General features: G+C 42.4%; 1 protein-coding gene across 1 annotated transcript in view; it reads right to left on the reverse strand.

Annotated features, from left to right (window-relative positions):
* adgrb3 (adhesion G protein-coupled receptor B3) overlaps window positions 1–12,257 on the reverse strand; it is a 994,217-nt gene that overhangs the window by 729,560 nt on the left and 252,400 nt on the right. Inside the window, exons 15-16 of the mRNA XM_036583352.1 lie at window positions 10,564–10,666; window positions 9,394–9,437 (exon numbers count right to left, since the gene is read on the reverse strand). Of these exons, the coding sequence (XP_036439245.1) occupies window positions 9,394–9,437; window positions 10,564–10,666 (147 nt within the window). The remainder of the gene's footprint in view (window positions 1–9,393; window positions 9,438–10,563; window positions 10,667–12,257) is intronic.

A 12,257-nucleotide genomic window follows, 5' to 3' on the forward strand; every position in this document is an offset into this window, starting at 1 on the left:
GTTAAGTAAACCACTCCAGCTCAGTTAAGTAAACCACTCCAGCTCAGTTATGTAAACCACTCCAGCTTAGTTAAGTAAACCACTCCAGCTCAGTTAAGTAAACTGCTCCAGCTTGGTTAAGTCAGTGGTTGCCTTGACGAGCGTTTTAATGATTAGGCTGCACTTTTTGGGTTTAAAGTCTGATAAAGTCTTAAAGTCCTAAAAGAGATTCCGACGTTCAGCATTTAAAAGAGATTGGGCAGCCGAGGCCATTCTTAAGCGAGATCTATTGAAGAAGGCTCACAGCATGAGGCCCTTTGATTTCTCACGGTCATCACATTGTCACTTTTAGGGAAGTTTTCTGTAGCTAAGATGCACATTTTGATGAAACTCCGGCCTTGTACTGTTTACTTTACCCACGACCAAATTGAGACTGAGAATTTTAAGTAGTTCAAGCTAATGTTTGCAGGACTGATGGAGCTCGTCCAGACCCGGCCTTGGAAAGCAACGTGTTGCCAATAAGGGAGCGACGCTTTACATTTCAATAATGCTGCAATGTGCACTAAATTTTGCTGATAGCTCTGAGGAGACCTAAATCATTCACATATCCATAATGAGTAAATCGTTTTGATATGAAGTTCATGAACACGCTGTCAGTCATCAGGCTTTCGTTTCAGTGAGATGAGAACAGTCAAAACAGACAGACGTGGAAACAGAAATGGGCAAAAGAAGCAGCTTAGCTCTTCCTAGTGTCTGGATTTGGATCCATTACCATACGTAATCGTTTGTGAAGGCAGTGTCTCGTCACGCTCATCACAAATGAACAAACTTCTCCTTGTCATGAGCAGCAAGGGAGGTGCTGACAGCCTGGGACACGGAGATGCGTCCACATGAGGAGGGAATCAGAAAAGGGTTCAGCACGAGGCTAACAACAAAATCACGTCTTCCAGAAGAGATGAGGTGTCGGTGGGAGGAGGATGAGACCAGGGTATTATGTTAATCTCATCACTCAGACTACACACCTTCCATCCCAGCTCCACTTGTTGGGCGTTGTTTAAAGGCTATGCCTCTGTTTTAACCTAACCTCGATTTGCAGTATCTCTACAGGACCCAACAGAAACGAGCTTACGCACTGCATTGGAACCAGAGATTCAGACTCGAGTCGCTTGCTGACCTGATTTGCGACTCAATTCGGACTAGTGCTTAACTGACCCATGACTCGACTTGGGTATATGCTTAACCGACCCACAACTCAACTCAGACAAGCACTTAACTGACCAATGACTCAACTACGACGCATGCTCACTGAACTGTGACTTGACTCGGACTCGCGCTCAACAGACCCATGACTCGACTAGGATCCACGCTCAAATGACCCATCACTCAACTTGGATGCTTGCAAAACTGACCCGTCAACTGATCTGCAACTCGACTTAATTGCACGCTTGACTGACCCACGACTTGACTCAGACAAGCACTTAACTGACACTTGACGACTCGGACTAGCGCTTAACTGACTAATGACTTGATTCGGATGCATGCTAAACTGGTCCACGACTCGCCTCGGACTAGCTCTTAACTGATTCATGACTTGCCTCGGACTAGCTCTTAACTGACCTATGACTTGACTTGGATGCACACCCTTAACTGACCCACGACTCAACTCAGACAAGCACTTAACTGACTAATGACTCAACTAGAACACATGCTTAACTGACCCATGACTCAACTTGGAGTAGCGCTTAACTGACCCGTGACTCAACTCGGACTAGTGCCCAACAGACCCATGACTTGACTTGGATGCACGCTTAACTGACCCCTGATCCGACTTGGTTGCACGCTTAACTGACCCCTGCCTCGACTTGGATGCATGCTTAACTTACCCCTGACTCGACTTGGACTAACGCTTAACTGACTCACAACTCGACTAGGACTAGTACTTAACTGACCAATGAATCAACTAGGACTAGCACTTAACTGACTCACGACTCGACTTGGACTGGTGTTCACCTGACCCATGCCTTGACTCGGATGCACGCCTAATTGACTCACAACTTGACTCGGACTAGTGCTCAACTGACTCATGACTTGACTCAGTTGCTTGCTTAACTGACCTACAATTCGACTCAGACTAGCGCTTAACTGACCCATGACTATGGGCTATTAGTTGAAGAGCACATGACGGTTGGCTTTTGAGCCCACAAGTCTCCTGTTTATTCTTTCTTTTACTAAGTACAGCAGGAAAAACACTGAAAGTATCACAAGGAATCACAGAAGCACCTGCTCATTGACTTCTATTGTGTGTTTGTGGGTATTTGTTCTGTAGTTGGTACAAGTGTTAGCGTAACTTCATTCTGCTGGACACCGAGAGGCCCATCTAGAATATCCAGTCATTTATTAATCCATGTGAAAATCGCTCACTAGTACTTCTTTCCTATCGGTACGCTTTTGAATAATTCACTCGCCTGCGCTAGAACTGATGACGGGACAGAACAGTAACAGCTGATCAATGCCTCAGTGCCACAGTGATCATCCATCAGATCTCAGGGGAAACAAACAGCCTCCAATGAGGTGGTTTTATCTACCGAGATTGCAGTCGTTCTATCACAGGATAAAGGTTCTCCAGTAAGCTTGACGTAACGGTGAGTGTACAGTTAGTGTACAGTTAGTAGTTGATCCAGTTTATCTGATTTCTAAAGCATTTTTAAATGTAAATAGAGATTATTTTTGGCATGAATATAGAAAAGCATTTATGAAACTGGTGCTTGAGCCTAAACGGGCGATTTATAGATGAATTTTTCTTTTCAAAACGCGTTTCTTTTCCTCATGTATGTGCATTTAGGTAGGGATTGTGCAAACACCTGGCAACATGAGGTGGCCAGTTGTGTTTGGATTTTGTTCTACCTTTTAAAGCCAGGCTTAAATTTGTGGTAAGCTGAGACTTTTGTCAACAAAAGCATCTAGTCCAGCGGTCAGCAACATGTGGCTCTTTTACTGTCCTGTTGTGGCTCCACAGCTGAATCAGATTAGTAGGTAAAAATAAAATAATCCTCCTTTACAGTAAAATAAAGCTCTGCTGATCGTTCAACACAGTTTAACAATAAATGGTCTTAAACTCTGGAGTTAATGTAGAACTGCTAATTCACCCTTTAACCCTGAAGATCAGCGCAGACTGCTGGTCACCATAGCAACACAGACAACAGTCTCGCCTAGCTAGTAGCTAACGAAACGGCAAAGAGAGAGATTTAAGATGAACATCGATGATTTAGAGATGAATGGACTTATTTATATATATAATCAAACCAGCCAGCTTCTTGTTCAAATTTTCCAGTTCCACCTTAAATGGTGCAGCAGTTACATTCTGGCACCTCAGGCACCATTTAAGGTGGAACGGGAAAATTCGAACAAGAAGCTGGAGAATGAGAAGCGACTTCAGCCTCGTAAAACATTGAACATCGAGAGACATTTTACAAGAAACTGATCTACTTTTGAGTAAAAGTTGTTTGTGGTGCCCCGTTAAAACCCTTCGCCTCTGGCAAGAGCAGTTAGCGAGCAGTGCTTTGCTCAAGTTGCAAGAACAGCTACAGCTTTAGTAAATCCAACATTTATTTCTGGCACATATTATACTTGCATTAAGGCACATTTGGGCTCCTGCTCCATACAGAGCAAGAAGAATGGTCGTTGGCTTTGATGGTTCTAGGAAAAACTTCTGGAAACACAAATTGGCATAGAGCTTCTACATTACACAACATTCTTCATGCTTGGTTCTTAAAAGAAACCATCCACAGAGAGGTTTCCTTAGGGACCCAGAAGTGTTCTATGGCATCAGACTGTCTGTAGCGCGTAGCAGGTTACTGTATTCCTTATCCTAATGAGAATCGCACAGCGTCAGCAGCTGTGCTGTCTGTCTGAGGAAATCTCGCAGGTTTAATTGACAGAACTTTTCAAGGTATGCACAACCACGGCAGATACAGCAGGGCGAAGAAACGGGTTGTGCCGTCATGTTTCGCGACTGTTTGCTCACCCGGATCAATTTTGTTTTTCATGCGCCGAGTAAATAGGTTACGAACAAATTAATTACCGAACATGTGTACACATAAATAATGAGGCAAGCAGATTAGGGGACTAAACAGCAAACAGACGATCATGAATACACATGAAATCCACATTATTTGGAGCCACCGACGGCAGCGCAGCCCTGCCTTTTTTGTTGGACGGCAAATATGGACGCCAGTAATACAGTCAGGTCTTTCTCTCTTTCTGAGCCAGCTTTAATAGTACCGCTGGGCTCAAATCCATTCCAGTAGTTGAAATTCGACTCGTGTGGCCCCAATTCAATGGAAATTGAATTTGGTAAATGTGCTTTCTCTATTTTCTTATCTGTCGGAGTGCTGAGAGAGCCCGGGCTCTTGCTTTGCTTGTAGCGCCACAGAAGCACAGTGCAATTTTCATATTTGGGAGTTATTAAGATTAAATAGAAGCCATATTCAATTTCTAAAGTGGGGCAGAGGAGGGGGAAAATTCATAGAGAAAATGAAAAAGAAAGCAGTGTAGTAGATACTGATATAGAAACCCATTATCTATCTGCATTTCTGTGTACGTTTTTATGGAAAACATGACAAAGAGGAGTCAATAGACAAGATAACGGTAATACTGAGGTGACCAACAGATCGGACCTTTCCATCAGGTGCTTAGAGAAGATAGAAGTTGCCCTTCTACGCTGATCTGAGACCTGATTTGTTTACATTACAATGCTAGCTGCTTCTAGATCATACCAACAGCAGACACAGAAAACATTTTTGCCATAATTTTGTCGTCTCTTGTCATGGAAACAAAGCAGAAATCGACCATACAGAATGTAAATCTAATGTAAATGTATTTAATAGTGTAACTCACTATATCAGTGAATTTGTAATTACCAGAGGGGAACACTCAGGGCCTTCTGGTCCTTCAGAGAAAGACCAATGACTTTTTGGAATTAAAAAAGTCTAATTTTAGTTTAAACTTTACTTAATAGTACCATCATGCTTGTTGTGTCGAAAGAAGAATTTCCACCAATTTAAAACATTTTTAGAAAAAAATACCAGAGAGGTACACGCAGGGCACTCTGAGGCGAAGAAACCTCATTATTTTCAGATTTTCCACTATTTTCCATCATCAACAATCCATATAAACTCAGAAGACTCGTGTAGGTTCACTGGTGGTTCTGGATAGTAAATAAAATGTCTACATTTGTGTTGTAGTCATGGCAACCCCTGGTTCCCATCACCACCACTGTAAAGACATCTGAGTCTAAGTTTCTCTACAAATGCACCATTTCACCTGAAAACTCTTTGAATGACTTTTCTGAAGCAGAATTTGAAACAAAATAGTGGAATTTCCATTTAAATATTGCAGTAATTCTTGATTAATTTCATGGTTAAATTTTGGCCTAAATAAAAACCTGTCAGAATTTTGAACCAGAAAACTCTCCAGTCTCACTGGTTAGGCCTTCAGGATCTGGAAAAAAGGCCTTACATATTATACTGACCACCCTAATTAGGAATTAACAGTGGAATCAACTAGATATGTTTTGATTTACAGTAAATGGGACCAACTGTGTAGAAAATATCCATCACCCCAGACATTCTGGACGTCCTACATACATCACTGACAATACAGCCAGTAGTCTAACCAGATTTCAGTCAGCTGAAATGTAAACACAGCAGCAGCTCAATGGACTCTTTACTAAAGGAAACACTGTAAAACTGAAACATACAGGCTGACATACGCCGATGAGCCAAAACAATATGACCTCTCACAGATGAAGCGAATAATGTTGGTAGGAGGGTGCTGGGCTCATTGATACACAATCTTTGAGGATGGTTCCCTGCTGCGTACAGGGCCACATACACTGGTCAGAGAGCCTCAACTAAGCTGTCCACCATTGAAAGTGCATACAAAGGACAGGTGAGCACCACGACTGGAGCTTGGAGCAAAGGAAAAAGGTTTCCTGGTCCAATAGGTCCCGTTTTCTTTTACACCACAAGGATGGCTGGGTACATGTGTACCATTCACCAGGAGAAGTGATGGCACCAGGATGCACTATGGGAAGAAGACAAAATGGTGGAGGGAGTGTGATGCTCTGGCGATGTTCTTCTGAGAAACTCTGGGTCCAGGCATTCATGCGGACATCAATTTGACGTGCCACCTATGTAAATATCGTATGGAGCAGGTACACCCCTTCATGGCGGTGGTATTCCCCGATGTGACCTCTTTCAGCAGGATAACGGGCTTTCCCACACTGAGAGAACATGATGAAGGGTTGAAGGTGTTGTCCTGTCCTCCAAATTCCCCAGATGATCGCTTAAATCGAGCTTCTATGGGATGTGCTGCAACAACAAGTCCAACCACGAAGGTTCCTTGCAACCTACTACTAGGCTACCGGGTGGCAGGAGAAGTGAGCCATCAATTGGAAGGTTGTGGGATCAAATCCCACGACTGACTAGGTATACCTGGTTGTATACCTCAACTCCCCACTCCCCCAGGCGGTGCTGCTCGGCTGGTGACGCTGTGCTTCTCCTAGATTGGGCATAGTTAGGCAGCAAAATGACAAATTTCCCTTGTAGGACCAATAAAGAACATCACATAACAGGACTTAAAGGGCATCTTTAGAGGTCCTGTAGAGTCCATGTCACAGCAGGTTGGAGCCGTTTTGTTGGTGTAGGAGAACCAAGCATATTAGGCAGGTGTTTATAAAGTTTTGGCTCATCGGTGTATATATCAATGTCTGTAAAAAGGTTTCAAAGAGCACATGGAATGTCTTTTGCTAGATTCAGATGTCAGGGTTTAATCTGGGGCTGCCAAAATGTGCACCAGGTACCAGAAGGTGGCCTGCAGAAATGCGATATGTTGTAAAAGAAGGCTGTGTTTCTCATTTTTGATTAAGTTTTGATATTTATAGCCTAGCTCTAACAGTCATGGTTCACCACTAGTAAATTTCAGCAGTATAAAGCATCCTTGACTGCTAAGGGTTAAACAGAAATCATGCATCTCTCAGTACACGAGCCCATGGAGCTGAAAATATTTCTAGCATCGCAGGTGGCTCGCCTCCAGAGCTGCAACAGACTGGCCCAAACCTGACGCATATCTCCAGAGAACATGTCTACCACAGAGCCTGTCGATACCGGATCGGGCCACAAGACCGGCGTGCTCCAATAATTGCAGGTTGGGGAACAATGGGCGAGTTTGAGCCAAGCCAGAATGAAGGAGGGAACAAAAGAGTCCACGGTGAGGACCACCGACTGTCTGCGCCCAACACAAAGTGATACCGCTGAGATTGGTTCTTGTTATCTCTCGCGCTGCATCTTTGATGTTATGAATGCGTTATTATAAAACCTGAGCATGTCTGCCTCCCTGGAAAAAAGTCTCTCGTTAAGGCGAAGGAATATGATTAGTGCCACATATTCATTTGTTCTGCTAATAACTCATGTCAGAGAAAGAGAACATGATTTGATTTGAGCAAATCACCTCATTTACTTCAACTTGCAGCACAAAGGAAAAATGCAGTAAATTTTACATTACTTATACAATAGACTGCTTAAAAAAAGATGTAATTCATGTTTCACCCCTCTGAAACACTCCTTTCTTTGCGTTTACCTCAGTACCCGTCTTAAAAGGGCCACTAAAAACCACCAAATATTAGTATACACTGCTGTAATGCGTTCCCCTCCGCTCGTTTTCTGGAGCAGGGGAAATAATTCAGCCTTAGCTGGCTCTATTGCCTCTCGCTGTTTGGGGATTTGTTGCTTTCATCTGAATTTCACTCTCGTGGACCTTCCTCACTCCTGCAGCAATTATCCTCAAGCACCCGCATGAAGAGGAGAGTTGGAGGAAGTTGCCCTTTTATGGTGATCTAGAACCAGTAGGGCTGCTTTACTGGCTCAGTCTCAAAACTTGGATCTTATACAAGTATTTGAAGGGGGCTGATCCGAGATCAGTGCAACAACTTTCAAGCCAAGCCACCTGAAGTTAGCCCCACGTACATCTGCACTGGAAAAAGTAGCTACATTTCCTCGATTCAGACACACACACACACACACACACACACACACACACACACACACACACACATCAACACAGTGATTGCCAAAGGAGCACAAACTGAAACATACAGCTGTGTGCTGAAGTCAGAGACCACCCTTCACTCATTTAATTTCCACTAAAAACAGCCATTATGGACACGTTGTTCATTTTTTAGTGTCAGAAATAAGCAGAAAACACAAATTCAACAGAAGCCTCAACAGCTAAATCCAGTCTCAGCTGTGAGTCAGTGAGTCACTCTTTCCCTTCATTCCAGCTTCCATTCTTTTCAGGAGACTCACTTTCAGTTCCTCAAAGAATCTGCAGACACACCTCCAAAGTTCAGTCTTAGAAGCTGGTTGATCATTTTCTGAAGTAATCAAACACATTCAGTGGTGTTGAGGTCTGGACTCTGGGGTGGTCAGTCCATTGTTCAGCTTCTTTGTTTGATGTGTCCGTCTCCTTTTCTCAGTGAGGTTCTTCTTGATCAGCTACACATCCTTTCAGACCCACAGCGCTGAGTCGTCTTCTCACAGTGGAAGGATGGACAGAAACACCTGTGGATGTTTTCAGATCTGAAGCAGCTTGATTTTCTCCTCTCTCTCAGAGATGAGAGCTTTAAGTGCTGTTTATCTGATGGGGTTGGTTTTGGGGTCTGCCAGGTCTTCCAGGTGGTTGTTAGGAGCCCCATTTTCCCCACTTATTTTCCTTTCTTTCCACCTTCATTAGGCAAGTGGATTATCTTATACCTAATATCCTTCTGGAAAATGAATAACATGTACTTAATGATCATTTTGACTGGAAATAGAACAAATGAAAGGTGGTCTCTGACTGTTGGACAGCATGCACATCTTTAAATCAAGTAAACTCAAAGCATCACTTTTTTTCAGCATAAAATCAGTATATATATATATATATATATATATATATATATATATATATATATATATATATATATATATATATATATACATATATTTCAAAAGTGATTGTTTTGCTTATCAAATAGAAACGCCTCCTCTGCTATTGCGTACACGCTGTAAAAAGAGAGTGTAAGAATAGACAGAACTTGATGAAATGTGCTAATTTATTAGGCGGCAAGCTGAAACACTTCTGATTTCAGGGTATTCGCTTAAAATAACACGATCCCACCAGGGCTGTGAGCTGTCTCAGGTGGTGGCTGTAAGTTACCATGGATACAATGCTTCAAAAATTGTCATACATATCATTTGTATGCTGTCAAAATAGCTGCAAACCACATGGGGCTAACCACCGCAAATCGCTATGCTTTTATATAAACAGCATCCATACATACGCATGTATGGAAAAGGAGACAAATGAAATCTCACTTACATGATGGAGCTGTCCCACAGCACGCAAAATGGGTTCATCGTCCCCTGCAAGGCAAAAACGGAAGCATTAGATTTGTTTTTTTTTATAATGGCCTTCATTAAGTAGACTTTCATCGTTGTTTCATCATTAAATTCCAGAATCATGTACTTGCACTGTCTAAAGGAGGCCTCTGTAGGACCCAGCGACAGGGAGATTAAACGCCTACTAGGCAGTATTGTAATCTGAACAATGCTAATTTCCAATGCCTGGCATTCTGGCGGCTTGTATCTCGCCACACACGCTGCCCCTTTTATCTGGGAGATAAGTGGAAAAGGCCGGGTTTGTAAAGAGAGCTGTCGGCGTAATTATTTGACCACACCCCCCCCCAAACGCTCTCCTGACACTTTATGGCGAGGAGCGACCGCAGGCGGTGGCAAATTAATTATCGAACCAATTACTTCCTTTTGTTTGTTGATTAAGGCGCTTGAAACTTATGGCGCTGCCATTGTGGAGAGTCCTCTCCGTTGACCAAAGTGAGTCGGGGGGGGTATAAATCCACTCCCGGATCTCCTTTGAAATTCCCTTGAACTGTATCCTAATCCATCCCTTTGTAGCTTGCTGCTTAAAAGGCCAATTTGCTAAATGGCACTGCTTTCTAAACTATGAAGGTTTGATTGCTTTTTACGTCATTTACAAGGGGAGCTATCGGACGTTTCGACTGGGGGAGGAGATAATCTCGTTTATAAAGGAAAGGAGGATAAATACTATGCATGTGATCCATAAAAAGATCCTCTTTTGGGTTAATCACTGCGCGTTCGCTTTCCCGTCTTAACAGGCTAATAAAAAACAGCACAAACGGAGGGGCGTATTTTTAGGACTTGGCAAGGCAAGCCACCATTTGTCATTTTGGTTGAGTCACTGTTCTTTCTCCTTTTAGACCTGCTTTACTGTCATGCATGGCATCATAAAATCCCTGCGTCACGCGCCCGGCACACTCGCTCTTGTCGACAAAGCTGCGCTCGCAGACTCAAGGCGAGCCAAACAATTCAGCAAGAAAGATGAAAATAAGGCGACGGCTCCCTCCTGTTCTGGTTTTGTTTTTTAGCTTTTAGGGGAAGTGTGCTTAATGAAGTGAAAGCGTGTGCTACTAAGTTAATGACGTTTAAGTTTACGCCCAGAGGAAGTACTTACATTGGCGAGGTGAGCCAGCTCTATCTCCAGCTGGGCTTCAGTCACTCTGGGCTCTGGTCTCACCGTCACTGCAATCACTTTGGAGTTCACAGCTGTGTTGTTCCTGGGGATGGAAAAGGTGTGGTTACAGCAAGAAGTGTAGAATTTGAAGTTTCCAACAACACATCTTAATCCTGAGATAAAATTAAGAGCATGTTCAGACGATGCTGTTGAGCAAATCACCTAAACTTCTGGTCGTGTTCATTTATCTGACCTTAGCTCGGTCTTAAAGCGGCATCTGCTGGATATGGCTCAACTGTGTCCAAGTTCTAGAGTGTGAGAATGCTCAACTGTGCTCAAGATTTAGGGTTTTAGAGAGGTCAACTGTGCTTAAATTCTACAGTTTAAGATGACTCAACTGTGCTCAAGTTTTAGGGTTTTAGAGAGGTCAACTGTGCTTAAATTCTAGAGTTTAAGATGACTCAACTGTGCTCAAGATTTAGGGTTTTAGAGAGGTCAACTGCGCTTAAATTCTAGAGTTTAAGATGACTCAACTGTGCTCAAGTTCTAGGGTTTTAGAGAGGTCAACTGCGCTTAAGTTCTAGAGTTTAAGATGACTCAACTGTGCTCAAGTTCTAGAGTTTTAGAGTTTGAGTTTTAGAGTTTAAGTCTACTCGAATGTGGTCACATTCTAAAGTTTAAGATTGCTTACCTATGCTTAAGTTCTGGTGTTTTAGAGAGATCAACTGTGTTTAAGATTACTCAAATGTGCTTGAGTTTTAGAGTTTAAGATTACTCAACTGTACTCAAGTTCTGGAGTTTTAGAGATGTTACCTGTGCTCGAGTTCCAAAGTTTAAGATTACTTAAATGCCGCCACGTTCTAGAGTTTAAGATTACTCAACTGTGCTCAAGTCCTGGATTTTTAAATTGCTTAACTGGGCTCAGATTCTACAATTTAAGATTACTTATCTCTGCTTGAGTTCTAGAGTTTAAGATTACTCAACTGTGCTTGAGTTCTAGAGTATAAGACTAATCAAATGTGCTCAATTTCTGGAGTTTTAGAGAGGTCAACTATGCCCAACTTCTAGAGTTTAAGATGGCTCACCTGTGCTCAGGTTCTAGAGTTTTAGAGAGAACAACTGTGCTTGAGTTCTAGAGTTTAAGATTACTTAACTATACTCAAGTTCTGGATTTTAAGAGAGTTCAACTGTGCTCAAGTTCTAGAGTTTAAGATTACTCAAATGTGGTCACATTCTAGATTTGAAGATTACTCAACTGTGCTCAAGTTCTGAAGTTTTAGAGAGGTCAACTGGGCTCGAATTCTAGAGTTTAATATTACTCAACTGCTCAGGTTCTAGAGTTTAAGGTTGCTCAACTGTGATCAAGTGCTGGATTTTTAAATTGTTTAACTGGGCTTGAGTTCTAGAGTTTAAGATTACTCAACTGTGCTTGAGTTCTAGAGTTTAAGGTTACTCAACTGTGCTTGAGTTCTAGAGTTTAAGATTACTCAACTGTGCTTGAGTTCTAGAGTTTAAGATTACTCAACTGTGCTTGAGTTCTAGAGTTTAAGGTTACTCAACTGTGCTTGAGTTCTAGAGTTTAAGATTACTCAACTGTGCTTGAGTTCTAGAGTTTAAGGTTACTCAACTGTGCTTGAGTTTTGGAGTTTTAGAGAGGTCAACTGTCCTTGAGTTCTAGAGTTTAAAATTACTCA

The sequence above is a fragment of the Colossoma macropomum genome, unplaced genomic scaffold (assembly GCF_904425465.1).
Source record: "Colossoma macropomum unplaced genomic scaffold, Colossoma_macropomum, whole genome shotgun sequence".
Taxonomy (NCBI): Eukaryota; Metazoa; Chordata; class Actinopteri; order Characiformes; family Serrasalmidae; genus Colossoma; species Colossoma macropomum.